This window comes from Rosa rugosa, chromosome 1 (assembly GCF_958449725.1).
Source record: "Rosa rugosa chromosome 1, drRosRugo1.1, whole genome shotgun sequence".
Classification (NCBI taxonomy): Eukaryota; Viridiplantae; Streptophyta; class Magnoliopsida; order Rosales; family Rosaceae; genus Rosa; species Rosa rugosa.
The window spans coordinates 19,774,311-19,797,156 of record NC_084820.1 but is presented as its reverse complement, the minus strand read 5'-3'; the positions used below and the strand labels follow the sequence as shown (position 1 = coordinate 19,797,156).

Here is a 22,846-nt window from a genome sequence, read left to right as displayed (position 1 = left end):
CAGAATCTGCAGAAAACCACGCCAGCCTTCATCATCGTTGCTGCCGCCACGAGTAGGAGCCCACGACCGACCCACAGAGGCAAGACCACCACCGCTGCGGCCCGACACTCCCACAGCTCCGCCTCCACCATCCTCTGGCTTCCAAAATCGTCGTCCGAGGCAGAAGCTCGAAGCCGATCCGGAACCCCAAGAAGCCAAGACCGATCCAAACTCAGATCGGGTACAGAAGAACCATCATTGTACCATAGAAAAAGATCGCCTCCAATCCACACCAGAAGGCAAAACAGAACAACGAAGACGAAAACCACCACCGTCACCCTAAAGACGATCAGAGAAGAAGGAAGATCCCTCCTTTCTAGTCGTAGGTATAGCGCCGTCATTATCTTTAGATAGTCGCGAGTGAAAACTCTTTCATGACAGACTCGGGGAGAGAGTCGACATGAACTCCGGTTTTTACAAATATGACGTATAAGCCGTTCTATACAAAAGTGAAATTAAAGAACTAGGTAATATAAATTCAAAAGAAAAGGAAAAGGATATTAGTTTTAGGTTTTAGTTTCACACTTTCACTTATTTGTATGTTGTATAATAAAAATAAAATAAAATAAAACATCCACATCCACGTAGGCGCTTGGTTTTTCTTCGCTGCTTGCCTACCAATAGCGATTTTAAGAAAATTGATGTTAATACAGTGTTCTACTTATTGAAATCTCTAAGGGGGCTAAGGAGCTTTTTTGAATTCCACTTTGTTAGAATGGAGAATCTTATACAATATCATGTTTTGAAGAAGAATTAATTCCTTCAACAATTTTGTATTCATCGTTTTATCATATAAGAAATATATGGTTAATTTTTATATGACTAACTACTGTATAATGGAGTTGTCGAATTCTGTGTAAGAAACATCTATATCACTATATCACTACTTGTGAATCAGTGTGTGATGAAGGTGCTTCTAGTCTGATGTAGTCATACATGACTCCTTGGAAAGTTTCACCACCTCTCGCTTGCGTAAGGTAGACGGTGTTGATTCCTTCTTTTAGTAGCGAGCTTGGTATCTCAACACTAAACAACCAGTACAAACCATGAATTCCATGTCTTGCTATCGCATTGTCCCCTCCTATTAACTTTGATGAAAAATGAGGTTGCTCATCGCTCTTGTTGTTAATTCGAACCTAATTAAAAGTCGATGTCAATAATTAGTTGGAAATTTTAGTATTAATTGAAAAGAGTAAATTTGGTCAGACTTATATAATACGATTAAATATCGAATACTTGGTTAATACAAGTATACATTACCTGCAATTCTGCATTGTTTGCTGAGGCCAATGCCAATTGGAGTGTATAATTTCCTGGATTTGTGACATTATGAAGTTCAAATAGAATTTGCCACGTTGTGCCTACATAGGTTTCATTTCCAGTATTTCTGCAAGATACATATTAGTAAATTACACTAACTTGATAATACATAAGTACATAACTAATTATGTAAAGGCAATGTTGCAAGATTATAGGTAAAGCAAGTACCTGGTCACTTGAGCATAGAACCAATCATCATGGTAATTGTTGATAGCTACGGTGTACACAAGATCATTATGAGGGTATCGCTCTCCATAACGTGCCCACAACCCGTATTGCCTAAAACTATTTGTGATAGTCCATTTACAGTAAGCAATTAGTTGTAGCAGAATGAGAAATATAGCTCATAGATTAACACTAAAACAGTTTAGTGCACCGATTGTTAGGTATATGAGAACTTACTTTTCTGAGTGATTCTGGGTGTATAAATTGTTCAAAAGAGTCGGATAAGGATCTGGTACGTAGAATTCGGCAGCAGTGCGATCAGGGATGCCAATTTCCCACAAAGTAGGACCATTTCTTGGAGGTTCGTAAGTAAGATTGTCCAATTTGATATTAGACCCTAGAGTAAGTACAGATGTTAATTACTAATTAGTTTTTTTGGTAGCAGGACTATCTTGTTTCTTTTATTCTTAAAAAAAATGTTAAGCCAAAAAGATCGCGTAATTACCTGGAGTAATTGTAATATCAGCCTCATATTTGTAATCCCCAACAATGCCAGGAACCCATGCATAAAAACTATAGTTTCCGGGTCGAACATTTTTTATAATGAATCTACCTTCTTCGTTAGCTTGATTCCAAAATTGATAACCCTGAAAATTCAATGTAGCAAATAAATAAAAAATTTATAATATATTCCATCTTGATGCTTTTAGGTATAATCTACTTTTTTCCTTTTCATTTGGGGAGTGAAATCCACATTCTATTTCACAGTTCATACTCCATGTTTCCTTATCTAATATCTTAAATTTTGTCTTTTTGTGAAGACAAATATTTGAGAGAGTGAATTTCATTCTAAAAGAGGAAAATATGAGTATAGATTCCAAATTTGGGAGTGTGAATTTCATTCTTCTTTTCTTTTGATACTTTTAGATATGATCAAACAAGATCAAATAACCAAAATGCACATTATCAAATGGATTCTGGTGTAAGAAATTACCTTGTTTTCCCTTTGCCATGATCCCCCTTCTCCGGGTGCAGCCAATCCCACATGAGCAGAACTTGCTGGGAAAAGGCTCTCATTGATGTACCTAAAATAAAAAAATAAAAAAACTTTATCGTATATGTAGATTTACTTTACGTGTTAATCGAATAAATTTGATTGAGAAATTGAACTTGGATATGAGCGTAAATGCACTATGTCTATAGCATTAGAGTTACATACCGATCATGTATTAGTAATTGGCCCAAAACTGATCCTCGTTGATGGGAAGAAGGAAAGTCCTCGGATTGAGTGAAATTATACGGCCAGTTCTTGACTTCTTTAAGCATCTAATAAGAATTTTTAGGGTATGGTCATTTGTCTATTTAAATTTTTTTTTATTATTTATAAACAACTGACGGTACAAAACATTTAGTTTGTATGTCGAACTCAGAACTTTCTACTTATAGAGGAGAGACTAATATCACCAAATCAAATGATACTGGACAGTATAGTTGAACTTCAACATAATGATAAATTAAACATGAACGAGATGTTCTAAGATTGTTATTATTACCTGCTTTTTAGCATCATTCCAAAGTATACGGATGGAATTCTTTGAGATTGGAGCCGAATTAAGATACACAAAGACAGGCCCAAAAACCTTTTTCCATGCCTCACCTTCTTCAAATTTGATCTGAAGTTCCTTCCCAGCATAATGAGTACTAACAAACATCTGTATCAATGTGCATATGAGAAAAATCTAAGATTTAGCAACTGATTTGGATCAGAATCACAAAGGAACACGATGAAAGAAACTAGCTAGACCGGTGTACTTAGTACTTACAGAGAGGGTGGTTGGACCAACATGGGAGGTGAGGTCCTGCTTAAAGGGGCCTCCTGTACGAAATTCGTCGCTGGGTGTGATCATCCAGAATCCCACAGATTCATCAGTACTAATCCAACCATGAACTTTGTTATCTTTGTCCTCGATTGAGTACTGGTACTTGTCATCTACCTCTCCTCTAAAGTCAGGATTGCTTGGATTAGTCAAAAGACAAGCTTCTTTATACGCAAGTTTCTGACCACGACCACGGTCTGCTGCTGTTGGCATGCTTCTTTGCCTGGTGTCTGATAACGCCATATAATGAAATCTGACCATTGATAATAAGAAATGTAAAACACAAGTGATTGAGTTTCATTTCAAAAGCAATTTTTAGATACTCACTGTGTCGAACTCTAAAAACTGTCGGGTACTTAATAATGTTTGCGTTTTCTACTTACTTGGCTTGTTCAAGCTTGTAAACCATTCTAATTTGATCCATATCCTGTACTGCCGGCCACCCATCAAGGCGCTCGAATATTCCATATGCATAGAAACCAGAACCACCCCGCTGCAGTATGTACCTGGAACCAAAAAGTATAGTTAAGATTAACTGTACACTACAGATTTTGTTGCCATTTAGATTCAGAAGTGTTAAGACCACACCTTTTATCTACGGTCAAGGGAATTGTGTTCGTGCCGTTACCAAGGGAAACATCATATGTTCTTAGGAAGGAAATTTCTGCTTGGTCTGGCCTCGCGGTAATAACCCTAAATTTTGTTGCTTCTAGTCTGCACTTGAACCATGTTATTAATTTTGTTGCTAAAACTAAGTAAATACATTGTTTTAATTAATTTCAGGTGGAGAAGTAAAAGGATTAATTGATTGCTTACTTGTCAGTTATATTCTTTTTCCAGACCACATCCCAGTACCTGCAGCAAGTTTTCATATATGTCAAAGAAAAACTTGGATTTCTTAATAATTGGAACGAGATGTGCATCATATGCTTTCAAATAGTCTTGGAAAAAAAAAAAAAAAACCCTCATGTTGCCTTGCTAAACTCTTTGGAGCATTTCATCAAACAAAAATCCGCAATTGTCAAGGACAAGGTCCATAACCATGGAAGTAGTTGGCTTACCCTCTATTATTTTCTTCATTCCCCATTTCAAGTATGTCAAGGCCTCTGTACTGTATACCAATAACGTATCCGCCCGGATTAGAGAAAATGACTTTGACAATGCCATTATCCAAAACAACCTAAAAAGTGAAACCCACAAATTAAATAGCTAATCAATACTCATGGTTCTATTCCAACTCATAAATGCTACTCAAAACTGTAAAAGTCATAGCTCTAACCAGGATATTAGTTAGACAACTCTTTTTAATATTGGAAAAAAAAAAAAAAGGAAATTACTAAAACCAGGATAATAGTTTACCCTCTTGGGGTCCCTTGTTAGTAAATTGACCCCCTGTTGTCGCCGAGGAATTATGCTCCTTAGTGATCGTCTGCAATCAAAAATTGAGTACATATTTCGTTAAGCCAGTCAATTCAGCATGTTGCATACATCGAAAAATTTCGCTTATATCCTGTTATTGTATATTGGTCAATCTAAATTATAAATCAACTTAACCATAGAAGCATGAATGTCCCCTCATCCATGTCTTCATGAGCACATGTTTTCTTGTAGTTTTTTTTTTTTTTTTTTTTTTTTCAATTATTCATCTGTAGTCATGTGAATACAGTGAATTGTTAGTACTAACCGTGACCTCTGGGAAGAGTGCAAGAAAGTAAAAGGCAAAAGCAAACCTATGTGATGCAAATATTGAAGTAATAACACAACATGAGAGAGAGAGAGAGAGAATTACAAACTCTTAAAAGTTATGGTTCACGAGACAGAAAAAAACAAGAGAGATAGGTGCAATGATAGCTTGAATAAGAACCAGAATAATTAAGTTGATGAAGACCTGAAGACCTAGTAAAAATTAAAAGCACCCCAGAATTATATGTGAAATTCAGAGCATGCATCTATATTCTCAGTTATCAAGATCATGGAAAATCAAATATCTATGAAAAAACACCGGTAAATGTAATTAATTGATGTTCCTAACTTCCCATGTAAGATTGGAATAATACTTTCCAATTCTAGAAAAAGGAAATATGTTTGAGAGGGACTCTGCTCATTAATACTCTGCTTCTTCTAGCAGTTAAAGAACTCAGGATTATTACTCCAGGCTAAAGTAACATAGATTTTCACCTTCACCATTAAAGACACAATGCCCTCTCTCTCTATCTCCATCTCTCTCTTTCTTCTCATGCTTTGCCTCACCAATCACCATGAGATAAAAGAAAGACAGAAACATAGGAAACAGAGGAAGTATGCAAGAGAAGAAGGAGAGCAGATGACCAACCTTACTTGGCTCGTCGTCTCGTCGTAAGTTCCATGACCAGCCAAGAACAAAACCAGAAGAAGCATTGATGCTAATGACCCCAGAAGCCAACCCCATTTCCTCATCTTCTCCATTTTCGTCCACCCTGCAAATTCAAAACAAAAGCTCCTTAATGTTCATATAAATATACAGAAAGAACATGCATTTAATAGAACAAGATAATTAAGCATGGTGTATGGATTACTTCATTGAAATCTCAGCAGCCAAAGCTCCCAAAGAAAATGGCTAATATACCTTAAGTTTCCCTGTAAAGGATCTTGAATTTTTGGAGGCAAAAGAAAGCTTAAAGAGGGGGACAAAGAAACAGAGTAAATATTATTAGAATGTGTACTTTTTTCGATCATCAATAAATTCCTTTTTGGATGCGTAAGGCTTCTGAAACGTGCAGACATATATAAATATGAACGTTATATATATAACTGCAGCCGATCAGTTCTCTGCTTCCTGTATGGTGTTACATTCTTGTTGAAAAATAAATTTTATATACTATGTTTCTGAAATCCCTGTAATCACCTGCTTGAATTTTGTGTTATGTAATAAGTGAAGAGGGCAATTTTGTCCTGCAGAAAATATGACATGGGCAGAGGAAACTGAAATTTTTGACAATTTTGGGCCAAACTTTGACGATTTTTCAAAAATTAGTTAACAAACTAAAAGGGTTGAAATGTTTGGATTTGGGAGTAATTTTTCAGAGAGGTTTGTGCTGTTATACCAAATTTTGACCAAAAAACAACAAATTTTCACAAAACCTTTTAGAACCGGCATACCGTATTGAAAATGAAGTATTGAAAATGAAATATTATACGTATAGTAAGGGGCTTCAATAGGTTGAACTTCTAGAGTAGAACTAGTAAAAAGAAAATGGCAAGAGGGTTGGCGCGTGCCTAACTTTTTTTTATAACTAAGTAGTTAACAATTAAAATGTGGTGATGGTACAACCGAAGAGAGAAAACTAAATGGATGAACTACGTGTCTTAATTTTGAAAAAAAAAATTAAGAAAATGTATAATGTATTTTAGGAAAGATCACCACAACATCATCATTCACCTTGATGCTCTTGATCTAAACTACCCACTCCATGAAATCCTAAATAGGAAACCCCCTCCATAATGTATTAGGTAATTTAAATCAAATCATTAAAAGGACTGGAGAAGTGACGGAAAAAATATTAATTATATAGTACGTTCATATACACAATCTAAAATATTATCAATGTGGACATTCATTGATTCAATGATTCCTAAATCATTCTATGTGTGCATGAAGTTTCGCCAAAAGCAAAAATTGCATGACCCTTTCTGTTTTCAAACATACTGGATTCACCCATCTTTGAATTGAGTCTCTAAACCATTAGGGGAGTTGGTCAATGTTTATGTCTTTCGCTACTTTCAGTTTTAAACCCACTATTGAACTAATCCAAGATAGCTTGAATTCAACTTGGACAGATATAGATTCTATAGCTAGAAAAGCATGGACTCAATTTTACACTACACTTTGGAATATAAGGCTAGAAAGTGTCCCTTGCCAGAGCGATTTCTTGTACACTCCATATTCATCTAATGTAAGACTGCTACCTAACAGTTCCTTCAATCTTAGGTTTTTACAAACCTCATAGCTAGTTTATTCGTAATTCTTCTTTCACGTTTCCCTCGGTTGAAGAATACTATAGGTAATTAATTACCCTCTATTTTAATTGTTACCCTTTTACATTCTTCACATACCATCTACGGAAGTGCCCTTCTCAGCTTAGTAAACATGTTTTTAACTTCATTTAAAATTATTAACCTTAGTATACTACATGATAACTAAGAGTTTTAAGAAAATTTTGACAATTTCATTTAAAAAATACTCATCACGACAAGGTTTAAAGTATAACAATCATGAAATGGAAGTATTGTTAACTCAAATTTTAAACCTAGCGTGAGAAAATAAGAGTGATTTGTAGAAAAAATTTCATTTCGTAGTAGAACCGATAACAGATGTGACTCCCTACAATTAGAGTGTGCCCTATCAACTATTTGACATTTAAGGTAACCCTATACAAGACTTTCTCCAATACCCGCCTTCTTAAATCACTATTTTGGGACCAAAATCCAACAACAGTATATTCCACACGTCATGGAAAATAAAAATTCCAAATGGGAGAATTAATTAGTAGTGTTCATATTCAAGAAGAACAAATCTAGATAAAGAATCCATCAGGCTAGCTATACCCTCGTCATGTGACTCCAAACCACATCGGACATGGGAGCCACATACACATTCCTGAGTTTCTCGCTCCCACACTCCTGTTTGAACCCAAAATGAATATTTTTCCCGACGAAAGGGACTCGAAGAAAACCAGGCCAATATCCGTGGCCCAAGTTATATATTTTCGACAAGTTCGGAAAATATTGTTTAGAGGCTAAATAAAGCCTACTTGGAGATCAAGTAATCTTAAGACAAATCGTGATCTTATTGATTTACTAGTAATTATCAAGATATTTGATAATTAATGGTGGTTTGCTTGGCTACGAAGATGGAGCATACGGAAGGATCTTTGCATTAAAGATGGCCTCGTGGTTGTATTTGGCTAGGATTCTAATGGACTTATTTGGCAAAAGATCAACAAGGAGTCCTGGTTACATGCGTGTCATGGCTTTAATCAATTAAGGAAAGAGGAAGGACATGATGCATGCATGGTAGTTATCCAAGCTACACATATTGCAATTAAAGGTGGCATGGACATGGACCAATTCATTAAGGATTCAATTATGGCAATTATGGTTTCCCATGCAATCAAGCAATTAAGGTGGACGTGAATCAAGGTGCGGATATACATGCAAGAATCAAGGCTACTCTCATATTGCACAATTAAGGGAGGATGGCCCATCAACTGTTCACTGCCAATATTAAGCAAACAATCATACTTCCCATGCAATTAAGGGTTCATGGACGCGAGCAGTTTGAAATCCTCGCGACGATATATTTGCAATTAAGATAAATACATATCCTACTACTCGCAGCCAAGAAGATTACATCCAGGACTCTAAAAGGTAATTAACCTTGCCTAGAAGATTGCTACAACAGAGTTAATCTTTCATTGACTACGATATATATCTTAACTATTAAGAGTTTTGATTTGATTCAAGGCCAATATCTGTGGCCTAAAATATAGTATTTCATTCCTATTAGGAAGAAGAAGCTGCAGAGCCTATATATAGAGGCTTTAACGATACAACAATGAACGAACAACTCTTCAACCAATCTCTACGATTGCCCAAGACTCCCCGGAGCAGCCTCTCTTACTGGTGACCACACTCCAGTCCCAGTCTCTTCAAGAGCCGACTGTCAGTGCCACCAAACCAACCCGGCGACCGTACTTCCAGTCCCAGTCTCCTCAGGAGCCGACTGCGAGCGCAACCGCCACCGTTACTTCCAGCGAAACAAGGGTAACGCCCTAGCAACCCAGCGAAGCTAAAGTCACGCTTTAGAAAAACCCGTGCTTCTCCAGACTTCCCGGTGATTGCTCTGCTCAACCTAAAACGTTCGGTATCGATTCGGTGAACGCAAAGAGACCACAACTAAAGCCCTTACCAGTAAGGCAAAAAGTCCTTTTCTGAAAGGCATAGAAAAGAACCTTGTGACGAGGTTGGTGCTCTCCTCGTCCACATCGTTTGAGAAGAAGTCAGGTCAAGGGACGCCCCGACGACTACACCCCACGGTGCTGGCACGCTCGCGCATTCAAAAGAGACAGTTTGTACCAGACTGATTTTGGGAGCCAAACATTTTGGCACGCCCAGTGGGACCACTAGAGTCTCTTTGTGTCCATTGGGAAGCCGGAGAGAAATCCTTGTCCAAGGAAAGTCAGAGAATGCCTAACTCATGGAGCTAAAAAACTCCTGGAAATTTGGCTATGGTGAAACTGAGCAAACATTAGAGGCGTCTCAACATGATGCCTATAAAGATTCCTCGCTTAATGAGGTGGTTATTGAGAGTACCGGCCAAATCAAGTGGATCGGTGACACGGTTTTTGTCCTCCCAGCCAAGTATGCCCTCCCTACCAAGTATTCTCTTAATTATAAGAAAGAAGGGATACCAGATGGCTTTATTCCAGAAGGTGATAGTCATGATGCTACCGGACATCATCATGGTCAAAGAGGTGATCAAAATCATGGTCCACTCAATTTTCAATCAAGTTGCTGTCTTGGGATTGGACGTTATCATGGAGATGACCAAAGTCATGGTCACCTTAATTATCAATTAAGTTATGGTCATGGTCAGCCAATATGTGGCTTTATTGATCGATACCAGCAAAAGCTCGTCATGTATGTTCAACAGCCAAGCGGTGGCTTTGAAATATATGGATATGTTTACAACCCAAATTGCAAGAGCGGCCAAAATCAATATTCGATTGGCCATCTTATCATACATGGTTGTGAGCTCAAATATCATCAGGATAAGTTTATTATGTCCTACAATTATTCAATTTCAAATTTCTTGCAAAAGAAATGTATCTATGATGATACTATACAGTCCATAGAGGCGTCTCAATATGATGCCTGGAAAGAAAATAGAGGCAAACAATTGTTTGATATGCCTATTTTTGCAAAGGAGATCAATTCATCAAATTTCGGTGATTCTAAATATGATCTTGATGCAGAGCCAATATATGATGAGTATGATGATAATTACAATTTGATTATTGGTTCCAAAAATCATATGCAGGAGTACAAGTTCTTTGAGGCTCTTGATCATGAGGATTCAGACCAACAAGTGGTCCAATACAATAGCCAATCTGTGGCTTATTCTGAAGACACCATGTTCTATGACATGGTAGTTGGCGACAAAGCCGATCTTGGGACACCATCATCTCCAAAATTGCAATTGAAGATCATGCTTCGTCAACTAACAAAGATACTTGGGGGGCAAGATTACTCCTCCTACGAGCTAAATTGCGTCGAAGTCTTCGACGCAAAGTATCTTTGGTATTTTCCTACAAGCTCCCGCAAGAGGGATTTTCATGCCATAAATTTTGATGCATCGAAGCTTGGAGTGAAGCATAGGTGGCCTCCCCCGTGGCCTTCTAGAGGTTAGCCAAACGCACTGCTGCTAGCTTCTTTCTTTGCTTTTAATTCTCTATCAATTTTCAGTTTGCATCTTTCTTTTTATTAGTTAGTAAAAAAAAATATATATATATATATATAGAAAAAAAAAATTAAAAAAAAAGAGTTTCAAGTTTGTGCGTCGCGGAGGATGCAAAAATTGTGTTCTTGCCTAACAGTGGCTTGAACTTTTTGATATACTTAGAGGCTATTGGTTTTGACCTGGGCACATATACATGAGGCATATTATATGCCTAATATGGTATCAACAATATTTTTTGCCAGTAGTTGTGGCGAAAATGGAGGGCTGAGAATTGTTTCTTAAAGCCAGCAAAGTGGCGTTTAATTACATGCCATCGCGAAGGAATGGGCGTCACAGTTATTAAAGCGCCGCGAGGGACGCAAATACCCTCGAAGCTTCTAGTGGCCTCGCGAGCGAACGGCCGCGAGGAGGTGGCCGCGAAGGAAATGACCGCGAAGCGAGTGCTCGCGAAGGAGGCCGCGCGACCGCGACTATTCGTGATAAACATTTTCGCGAACGCTTTTCTAGCGAGCAACGATCGCGTGAAACAGAGCTCGCTGAATATACATCGCCTAAGCCCTGCCAGAGAGCTTCACCAGAAATTCTCCAACAAGATTCACTCTGAAGCGAAGGCGATCTAAGGGCTGTTGAATGGTCTTTAGTGGATGTATGCCAATCACAGTGGCAGACGTTGAGGCAGCTAAATCAAATTGCAGGAGATGATGCATCCTGTCCAGGTTAGTCTTCCACTGCTGCTGCGAAGATCAAGTCAATTTCTGGGCAATAGTCGTTGGTTGTCTTCTGCGCTGGTAAATTGACCTTCTGTGGGCTATTCTGGTGAGCTTTCATCACAAGTCTGAGAACATCAAATATGCACACAAGGTGTTCGATGGAATGCCTGAGAGAGACTGACATGTGCAAACTTGGGGGGCAGAACTATCAATCCTCAGGTTAATGTGTCTCTGAGAGAATACAAGAGAATTCAATCCTAATTGGTTAGGTGCGAAGAACAGAGGCTTATGCATATTTGCCCGGTTCACACTGGGGGGCACACTTGACATGCTCCATTCCACAGACGTCAAGACTGGGGGACTGGTATTTTCAACTTGTCTTTGTGTGGCAGTGTTCTGCAGTATTCTCAACACCAAAGTTGACGAGATTAAGACTTGAAGTGTCTTAATATTGCCTAGGGCCAATCCCTGTGGCCTTAAATAAATTGTTCAAAATAGATGAAAGCCTACTCTGTGGTTCCAAGAAATACCAGAGCAAATCGCCATCTACTGAGCAAAGAAGAAGTTGATAGGAGTTCTTGGCAGCAGTTGAATTATTTTGAATATTTATTCAAAAGAGTCATGTGCAGTAAGTGTGGGAGGAAGAACAAGCTGATTTCTGGAACTTCAAGAAGAGTCTGCTGTGAGAATGAAGAGCTGGAACCAATTGAGCTCCTTGGAGTTGAAAAAGAATTCATTTTGCTGAACTAATTCAGATGGCAATGGAAGAATAAACAATCGGCTAGAGCAGAATGATTATGATCATATCTTGAGATTCATATATACAGCAGTGACAGCGAAGAGGGCTTCAGATGCTTAGTCAAAACTGAAACATGGATGCCATGCCACAACGTCGACTTTTTAACCGGTAGTAAGCACTGGTCTGAGCAGCTTTAGCCTAAAGTCTTTAAGGTTCTTCTGCTACCTGCAAAGCCTATGCCTTCATATTATGATTATTATCCAAGTCGGTGAGTGAAAGAAAGGAAAAGTAATTCAACACGAAACTCAATCATATTACCCATATGAATATGAAAGCTGATCAACTCTGAGTGCATGTGAATTATATATATATATTCAATGAACATGATGGAGAACTGTTCACATGGAGGAAACAAGTTGCAGGGGAGGAAAGCATGATTGATTGATGTTTCTTCTTTGTCAAAGGGATGTGCATATGTAGTGAAGAGGTGATTTTTGGCTTATTGGCTTAATGTGCTCAATATGTGGCTCACCTGTGGGTTGTGTCGGCTAGCCAAGTTAGTGGCTGAAAAGTTTTAATCCAAGCCATCAGTTCGTGGCATAGAGGAAAAAGTTCTGTGAGGTCATCATGATTCATGGATATATATATATATGTTTCCTAATACTGGGGGGCATAGCTGGTTGCCTTCCTAAGTTCCTATGGTGTGATCAAGCTAATTATCCAAATTACATGAGTTTGATCATTAAAGTGTCGAGGCCAATACTTGTGGCCTTTTTATTCAAATATTGATCATTTTAGACATGTAGTAGTACGTTGTGGAACATGATAGTAAAATACATATGCAATCAAGGTTTGGTGATCGAGCAATCCACTCAGGGCCAAAACCTGTGGCTTTGAGAGATATGTCCACAAAGAATACTTCTTTGGTGCCTGTATTCAAGAAACTGGAGCAAGAATTACTTCTCTGTCTATCAAATCCTCATCAGGTTTCATTACATCATCTGTGAATACTAGGTACTCATGTTATTACATGGTAAGTGTCGTTCTTTGAAGCTACCTCACTGTTCGTCAAGATGACTTAATGTCATTCAAGTTTCACGACCTAGCAATTGAGGTTCGTTGAATTATCAGTTTTCATTTAAGCCAGGGCAAGTGGCTTTTTAAGGCGACGTTATTGCAAGATTAGTGCTGACTCAAGACCTCTTCAGTCAAGACGGGGAACTTTGACTTCGAGGTCTGGGGGGCAATGTTTGAACCCAAAATGAATATTTTTCCCGACGAAGGGGACTCGAAGAAAACCAGGCCAATATCCGTGGCCCAAGTTATATATTTTCGACAAGTTCGGAAAATATTGTTTAGAGGCTAAATAAAGCCTACTTGGAGATCAAGTAATCTTAAGACAAATCGTGATCTTATTGGTTTACTAGTAATTATCAAGATATTTGATAATTAATGGTGGTTTGCTTGGCTACGAAGACGGAGCATACGGAAGGATCTTTGCATTAAAGATGGCCTCGTGGTTGTATTTGGCTAGGATTCTAATGGACTTATTTGACAAAAGATCAACAAGGAGTCCTGGTTACGTGCGTGTCATGGCTTTAATCAATTAAGGAAAGAGGAAGGACGTGATGCATGCATGGTAGTTATCCAAGCTACACATATTGCAATTAAAGGTGGCATGGACATGGACCAATTAATTAAGGATTCAATTATGGCAATTATGGTTTCCCATGCAATCAAGCAATTAAGGTGGACGTGAATCAAGGTGCGGATATACATGCAAGAATCAAGGCTACTCTCATATTGCACAATTAAGGGAGGATGGCCCATCAACTGTTCACTGCCAATATTAAGCAAACAATCATACTTCCCATGCAATTAAGGGTTCATGGACGCGAGCAGTTTGAAATCCTCGCGACGATATATTTGCAATTAAGATAAATACATATCCTACACACACACATAATTGAAGCAAAAATCTTAATAGGAAATAATGCAGGTAAAAAATATTTTATACCTAGAATTGTTCTCATTGCAACTGAAAATAAATGGCCGTTTATTTTTAAAAGGCGGCAATTTCCAGTAAGACCCTGTTATGCGATGACTATTAATAAAAGCCAAGGTCAATCACTAAATTATGTTGGTATATATTTACCAGAACCAGTTTTTACACATGGACAATTGTATGTTGCACTTTCAAGAGTTACATCGAGAAATGGACTAAAAATATTAATAAATAATAATAACGATATACCAAATAGATATACGAAAAACATAGTTTACAGAGATGTATTAAAAAATTTATGAAATAAATAATTAATTTTCATAGCTAAAAATTTGATATATTTCAATCAAAATATTAACTAGGTATTTTAAAAGCATAGTTTACAAAGATATCGTTATAGATGTATATATAACGTATAATGTATCTATAATGTATTTGTCAATATCTATGAAGATCTATGAATGTATTATGTATTATAACATGTACATATAAATATTATACATTGGTTTATGTAGCATCTTTATGTGACATCATAAAGAATTATTGTATTCAATGAAAAGAAAAGTCAATACAAGCAAAAAAGAAAGCTAGCCAAAAAAAAAAGAAAACAGAAAAAAAAAAAAAAAAAGCAAAACCTGCTGCTTCAAAGAACTATTATATACTGATACTGTTAAAAGTCTTAGCTGTAAAGAAAATATTAGACCTAGCAGAGCGCTCTGCTAGGGTTTGTGGTGCGGCGGCTCTTTTGTTCGTCGTGACCTATACCTACTCCATCCATGGAGAAATTTTCAGGCTTCGGCCTCTTCATCTTTGCCTGCGTTGTCTTCGGGGGCAGTGCCTCTTTGGAGAGGAGTTTTGGCGCTGCTGGGGAGGTTTCGGTGGGCCAATCTTCTTTTGGTTCGGGATCGGAGGTAGGCCGCTATTTCTGGGAGGAGTGGGATCTGGGTAGATGCTACGGTTTTCTCAATGGGTTGTCTCTTCCCGGCGGGGCTGCTAATGCGGTGGCGATTCGGTGGGTGCGATATGGGGTCTTCCTCTGGCCAGATTGTGTGTCGTTGTGGGTGGCGTGCCCCACTAGTAGAGCTTTGCTTTGTGGTGTTGGTGACCGGGTTTGGGTCCCCGACGTTCTTCGAAGCCAAGGTGGTATGGTAGACGGCGATCTATCGATTGGTGGCTTGCCAGTGATTGGGTGCATCACCGGCGGCGGGGTCGGGTGGCCAGATGTAGTGGGTGCTGGGAGACAATCCAGTGGGCTCTGGGCTCAAGGCGTCTTGGGCTTGGGTCGGACCTGCAATGGGTGGAGCAGAGCTGCTGTTTTTGGGTCTCCACAGTTTTGGATCCGAATTTGGGATCCGGGTGGCAAATGGTTTCGAGTTCGGATCTGGGATCTGGGTGGATGTTGGGCTTGGACTGTAACCCATTATCTTCTGTGGGCTGTTTGTTTTTCTCATTGGAATGGGGTTCTTGTGCTTTACTGGTATTGGATCCCGGACCCAATTCTATGGTATTTGTTCGTAAAAGATCGGCTGCCGACATGGCCATGTTCTAACAACCTTGGCCGGCTTCGATCTTTAGGTCACTCTCTGATAAGTAGATTTTAATGATCTATTCTTTTCTTTGTTCTGTATATAGGCGGCAATACAATTCGAATACCTCGAAGACAGGAGTGATTCTACTCATCATCAATATTATCATAATAAACACCCCTATTCCAATAACAGGTAAAACTATATCTTCCCAAATTGATTACTTGGTTTCTTAACACTACTTTTATTACTGAAATCCTCTAATAAACACTATCTTTTGCAGCATTCGATAATGCCTCCAAGGCATAGAAGCCGTCAAAGACTTCTGATACACCAAGTTTCACACCAGTTTATTCATTGTAATCAGAACATTTACATTTTGTACAAACCAAACCCTTTATACAAAATATTATGGAATACAATGTAAACAAATGAAATCCCGCAGCAAAGCGCGGGCAAATCTTTCTAGTGTATATGATGGAATAAAGACATGAGAAGATGGTCACAAGTAGTATGTGGTGGAATATTGACGCATGCAAGGCTCGTGGCAGGTGATACCAATCGAAAAGTAAGTCCAATTAAGTTGTATAATTCAGTTTCTATCAGATATTTTATCAAACAATTTATCATCATTTTATTTAGAGAATACGAACAAACAAACAAAGTGACTAGAACACAGTGAATAAAATTAACTAAAGATTCACCAGTCACCTTCCTTGCTACTTGAATTAACTCCCACTAATTAAAACAACATTGATTATTTACTACTCACCTACTAAAATAGTCCTGATTTAACAACCTAGCTTGACCAACAACTCATTTTGTCTTGGCTATGTTTCTTCTCACCCTAGATAGCTCTTTTGAATCTTTCTACAATCGCTTTGTAATTTTGTATCATTGTACACCTAATGGCGTTTCTTAGTAGTTAATATTATCGTTTATGCTAAACCTTCTACGACTCTTCTAGGCCTTCTTAAATTTTTTTTTAAAATCGCTTTATAGTTAGTTAAACAACAAGACAATCCCAACCCCACGCCAAGTGCTTCTGCATTTCTAGGTCACCAAAATAGTTTCATAAACAGTCCACAAACCAAAGTACCAAACCCAAAAGCACTATTAAATTTTTGACATCCTAAAACAATATTATTCCCTGTCTTTATCATTTCGTGGTTCGAAGGTCGAACCTGTTTCTTTACTAAAGCTTCAGAGTTCGTTAACTAACCCACTGCTCAAGTAATTATAAAACTAAGAGAACCCAATGCGCTGCACAAGAATCTATCTGCAAGAAGAGGAGTAGAGGACAGGGATGGGTTTTAGGGTTTTTATACCGAGGTAGATGACATAGCTTTCCTAGGAAACAATCACGGAAAGGAAGGAATGGCCGAATGGGGGAGTTCGAGTCCGTGAAACTATGGGTGTGCAACGTATCAAGAGACTGATGCAAGATGCATGGACTATTTGTCTTACACTGGTCATGTCAGCAAATTGGACTTGGAAATGTCAAGAACCCTAAATTTGGAATTTGGGAATCGACCAGGGGTAAAACTGTGCTTTTAGCCTTTTAGTAACAAAATATTTAGATAAAAAAAATCTTAAAAAAAAAACAGATATTTGAAATGATTTTTTTTTCTTTCTTTCTCTATGTCGGAAGCTAAAATGAACCAAATTGAAATGTTGGCCTGTTGGGTCTTTCTTTTCGAATACGTTACTCTGGGCTTTTAGCCCCCATTATACCAAAAAAGAAAAAGAAAAGGTTACTCAATATAGGGCCCGAGGATCTGCTAGAAGAAAAAGGGAGAATTTTTCGAACAGTATATGAACTAAAGGTCACTGTGAATTAAGGTTCCTAACTTTACACTAATTACATTTTGGTACCTGGACTATAAATCCCGACTACATTTAAATACACGACGTTAATAACACCGTTAGTTGGCATTTTCAAGGGCAAACTTGTCTCTTGACTATCCACCTTTAGAAAGTCAATTTTTTTTTAATAAAAAGAAAAAGAAAATTGGTGGTGCGATCTTGACCGTAGATCTACCCTTAGAAAGTCTTTTTTTTTTTTTTTAAATAAACAGGAGAAGAAAATTTCTTGGAGTTGGTTTTCTGGGTCAGGAAACCATGGATCGAAGATCTTTGGGAACTGCGGCCTCGGCTTGGTCTGAAGGAAGAGCTCGAGATCTTTGCCGGTGGGGAGCAGATTGAGGTCGCGATCAAAGGAGAAGACATGGACAGAGACGAGGAGGAGGCTCCAGTACTTGTAAAGCTTGTCGGAGAGGGAGTCGATGCTCCATCTGGCTGGACGTTTGAGCATTTGAGTGAGATCGGAGGGCGGAGAATTGGTCTGAGACTCGAGGAGTTCGACCGATGAAGGGGGTTTGTAACGGATCTGCTTCCCCTCAGGATCCAGATTTGGGTCTGGAACGAGGGCTGGGATTGTTTAATCCCAATCCAATCATACCTTGTTGTTGCAATTTTGTGTGTTTAAGAAAATGTGCAGAAGAAGAAGACGAAGAAGAAGGTCTATGGAATTTGGAATTTGGATTTTTGCTGTGAATTTGCTTGATCAAGAGTTTCATGGAAGGAGGATGAGCACAAGCTATTTCTGCTTGGATTGGAGCTTAGATTAAGAGAGACCGTGTTTTGGGTTCTCCATTTCTCTCTTTCATTCTTAATTCTCATTTGATCTTTGGTTTGTTGATTGCAATATCTTTTTCAATCTGAATTCATGAAATATGTGATTTTGCATCTAAATCTTGTTTGCCGAATTCATGAAATATATATGGCTTAATATGTAGTTCTGTTTTGCATTTAATTCTTCGTTTGAATTCCTGTTTTGTTTTCTGGGTTGCTGGTATGGCGTGGATGGGGTGTGTGTGTGCGTGAGAGAGAGAGAGAGAGAGAGAGAGAGAGAGAGTGTGTGAGTGAGTGAAAATACCAAACTACCCTTTAAAAATTAAATAATGACATAAGGTTAACGGTGTTATTAACGTCGAGTATTTAAATGTAGTCGGGATTTATAGTCCAGGTACCAAAATGTAATTAGTGTAAAGTTAGGAACCTTAATTCACAGTGACATTTAGTTCATGTACTGTTCGAAAAATTCTCCCGAAGAAAAAGTAAAATTTCTTCTTAAGATGGGGGTGCTGAACTTTTGCTTGACATGGTCTAGTGGTAATTCATTTTGAGCATATAAATTTCAAAAAATACAAAATCTTTTTTTTTTTTGAAAAGTGAATTCATTGAAACTTTTAAAGATTACAATCGTTTAGAATGACATCCCGAAAAATCTTGGGAGCAAACATAAGCTACAGACGACTTGAAACTAGAGCTAAGCTAGAACAAACTAGAAGGTGTACTATACCAACAGGTTGTTCATGTACAATAAAATACTGCTCTGAATCACTTATAGAGAAACTAGCAAAAAACTAAAGGTAAGTTCCCAGCCTCCTCAAGATAATTACCAACAATGAAACCATTGCCACGACCATGAGATTTGGAGATCAAACCATCAGAATTTGCAATCCAGGCATGCAAGAGATTGGTAAACCAATCAAAACTATATTCGTCCCAGCACAAATAACACTGTTCGCCAGGCACGCAATTGTGGTACTCACAGTGAGATAACACTGAGACTCTTTATAGAATGTAGAAATGATCAATCTACCCCAACATAGAAACAACATGCCCAAAAAAAGAACTGAATCGAGCAAAGTATCCAACAAAATGCCTCTGGGGTCCCAAATCCAAATTATTGGAGAGATCAAGCCCAAAAACTGGGCTCTACTTTGGGCCCAAAGCTAGTCCACACCCTGCTTTGGACACCCTCCTTATCTGGACAACCCGACTCTGGGCACCCAGGTGCAGTTGACCACCGCCTGCCCCGGCCACACCTCCGACGCCGACAAAGCCATCACCATCAGAACCTTCGTCATCGTCTGCATCACGGCGCGAACGCACCTGACCCACCACCAGCGTGGGCCCCGCACCACTAGTACCAACACCGGCTTCCCACCAATTAGCCTTGTCCTCTTATTCCAATTGTAAGTCATAGCCACCGATTCCACCAACCCACCGGAAAATAGCGTCGATCAACCTCACCATAATTCGAAAATCGAGCACCCAATGGAGATCGAGCATCGAAACGAGATCGAAGTGAGATCCTATCACTGCTCGCCTGTCTCCCTAGTCGGAAGACCAACCTAACACGCCTGGCCGAGGCCAACGCCTGACATGGTCGGCGTGAGCGCTGCCATCGTTCTCGAAACCCTAGAGCTAGGGATAAAAAAAAATACAAAATTATTGGTTTGGTTCAATTGTTAGAATATATACCAGATTGATTCTGAATAAACCATAATTGTTCATTCATAAATCATATTCGAACCTCCCATTTATTAATGGGAGACTTTTTTTTTTTTTTGATTTGAAAAGGTCATCCATTATGCAGCTCAGCAAGCAGTACAAAAATGATCTCCCCTATGGGGGCGACAGAAAGAACAGTTCCGTAGAAACTACTACAAATCCACCCCTAACCAGAGCAAACTAAACTAGTAATCTCCTAGCACACCCACCTTCTAGGATTAAGCCCAAACAAAGAAAAGTAGAATCCCGAGGAATAAAAATAACGCCTCCAAGGGCTCAACGGGTATCTCTTTTCTTTGCGATCTTTCCCACTCAAAGCAAGAAATAAACAGACCCATCATCTTTTAAAAGAAAAAGATGAAGAATCAAAATTAAAATAACAAACAAAAATAAAGCAACTGCCCAGGCCCAAAACAGAACCCTAATAGCCCAATTCCAAAACCAACCCAACCACCTAGGACAAACCCTAAGTGAGAAGGCAGTTCTGCCGCCACCACCATTCGCCGCTCGCCGGAGGATGCCGACTACGCTTCCACCTTTGCTGGCCGCAACTGATGTCGACTTTGAGAAGAAAGCCTCCACCACTGTCCTCCAATTTCCATCGTCGGAGATGAAAGCATCTCCGTCGCCATACTAGCAAACCCACCACCAGGCGCCGACTGTATCATCCAGAACCAAAGCTGAAAAAACCTCCAATTGTACCTGAGCACCGCCGCCACCTGCACGACCATTGTCACCTGGATCTTTGCCACCCAACACCGTCTCTGGAGGAAGATTTCAGAGGCCCAGCCACCAACCCATCAAATGCATCCTTACCAAGCTTCCTAGACCCCGCCACTGCCTCAGAAATCTGACCCGTAGACGGATCATTTCTCAGCACCACCACCGAATGACCTGGCCCAGCACCACACACCCTCTCACCCCGAGATCGCCCCTCCTCCTCGAGCTTTCCCGGCCAACAAACCGAGACATCACGAACAACACCCACCATCGCCGTAGCATCAAAAATCAAAACCTCACCTCCACCAGTAAACCTGGCAAGGCCAAGAAAGAGTAGGCCGAAACCTAAAAGGATCTCCAAAACGGAGAAGGATCTCAAATTATTGGGAGACTTAAATCAACTAACCCTTGTATTATATTTCATTTCTATCTTAAATTTTAACATATATATTTTTTAAATAAGATAAGATTGTATCAAATGCCAAATCATAATTTGACTTGTTTGACTATGTTTGGATTTCGACATTTCGTTCTTACATCATTAGGTTTTGATGCCAGGTAGGGTTCATGATCCAATCTTATTTGACCTAAGGGCGTCGTCTATGTAATTACCAGTATTCCCACAGGTGCTGTGGATTTCAGACACTTTGGCAATTACAGCCTTCACCCAGAACCGTTGTCATTAATGGGTATAACACTCTGTTTTTTGGTTTGAATATGTGCTAAGCAGAGACTTCAAAACAATGAAGCAAATGAATCTAATAGCAAGCAAATTTTATCAATCCATAGAAAACGAAGAAAATATGCAGCAATGTGCTCATAAATTTACGTACCAGGGATTTGCAGTCTGAAACTAATGAATATATCAATAGATCAATAGAATTCCTTTAAGAACCCAAAATTGTATGTTACCTTGTCCAAATAAAAATTCAACACTGTAAGAGCAGATGCAGCAACCCACAAGAATGCACAATCTGTATATTTGTTGTCTTAGGAGCGGAACTACATGAAGGCCCGGGAGGGTCCGGACCCCCCCCCCCCCCCCCCATAGCCTATTTGCCCTCAAATGTATTAATGGACAACCCCCCCTTCCCCATAATCTAAAAAAAAACGACTTCATTCATAATTAATACATTTTGTGCAATCTGATCATATTATCAAAATTGTTTTCTTCTTTTTCTGTTAGTTCCCCATAATAATCTACAAAAAAAAGACTTCATTCATAATTAATACATTTTGTGCAATCTGATCATAATATCAAAATTGTTTTCTTCTTTTTCCGTTAGTATTCCCTAATAAGGTTCCTAGCATTTATCTTCTGTTTTATGGTGGTCAATTTCATACGCAATAACTTTTTTAATCAAATCAACTAATTGCATTAGACAAATATCAATAGCATAAATGGTACAATTATATGTTTCTTTCTTTCAAGGAAAAAAATTATTTGTGGTTGAACAAATTTGGAACCCCCCCCCCCCCCCCCCCCATCAATAGCATAAATGGTACAAATTATATGTTTCTTTCTTTCAAGGAAAAAAATTATTTGTTGTTTGAACAAATTTGGGACCCACCCCCCCCCACTAATTTTGGTTTGCAATTCGTATCTGTTGGCAATAAATATGTTTACAAATTTTTTTTTTGGGCAATGATATGAGAGGAGGAAACATTTAAACTATAGAAATATATAATGAAGAAATTATAACCACGGTCATATATACATACAGGCCTTAGGTGAGCAAATCTGTATATACATACTCGATTTCTCTTACTTTTGTGCTCAATTGTCATTAGATTTCTATACAATTTTTTGAATTAATGAAATTTCATTGATAATAGCGCATGCCAAGAAGGTCATTACATACCCATCCGCTGACACATAATAATG

The 22,846-nt window shown here is 38.7% G+C and overlaps 1 protein-coding gene and 1 long non-coding RNA gene across 2 annotated transcripts; one reads left to right on the top strand and one right to left on the bottom strand.

The window, feature by feature from the left end:
- Nucleotides 1–724: 724 nt before the first annotated feature.
- LOC133722880 (uncharacterized) lies at nucleotides 725–6,214 on the bottom strand. The gene is made up of 16 exons (XM_062149742.1): nucleotides 6,007–6,214; nucleotides 5,734–5,857; nucleotides 4,761–4,830; nucleotides 4,463–4,581; nucleotides 4,218–4,256; nucleotides 3,990–4,115; nucleotides 3,785–3,907; nucleotides 3,348–3,654; nucleotides 3,078–3,236; nucleotides 2,744–2,850; nucleotides 2,519–2,609; nucleotides 2,030–2,171; nucleotides 1,762–1,921; nucleotides 1,528–1,644; nucleotides 1,300–1,426; nucleotides 725–1,175 (listed from the first exon to the last, which is right to left on the bottom strand). Exons 2-16 carry the CDS (start codon nucleotides 5,844–5,846, stop codon nucleotides 915–917), a joined length of 2,061 nt encoding a protein of 686 aa, XP_062005726.1. The 5' UTR covers nucleotides 5,847–5,857; nucleotides 6,007–6,214; the 3' UTR covers nucleotides 725–914.
- Nucleotides 6,215–15,933: 9,719 nt separating this feature from the next.
- Nucleotides 15,934–16,349, top strand: LOC133726687 (uncharacterized). The gene is made up of 2 exons (XR_009854910.1): nucleotides 15,934–16,074; nucleotides 16,163–16,349. It is a non-coding gene; the product is annotated as an uncharacterized LOC133726687 (long non-coding RNA).
- The last annotated feature ends 6,497 nt before the right edge of the window (nucleotides 16,350–22,846 follow it).

What these genes read in the sequence shown, in the direction of transcription:
- LOC133722880 (XM_062149742.1), bottom strand. Translation starts at nt 5,846, where the DNA reads ATGGAGAAGATGAGGAAATGGGGTTGGCTTCTGGGGTCATTAGCATCA. An exon ending in CAATTACTAATACATGATCG is followed by an intron (nt 2,610 to 2,743) that starts GTATGTAACTCT and finishes TTTTTATTTTAG; the next exon opens with GTACATCAATGAGAGCCTTT. An exon ending in TGATATTACAATTACTCCAG is followed by an intron (nt 1,922 to 2,029) that starts GTAATTACGCGA and finishes TACTTACTCTAG; the next exon opens with GGTCTAATATCAAATTGGAC.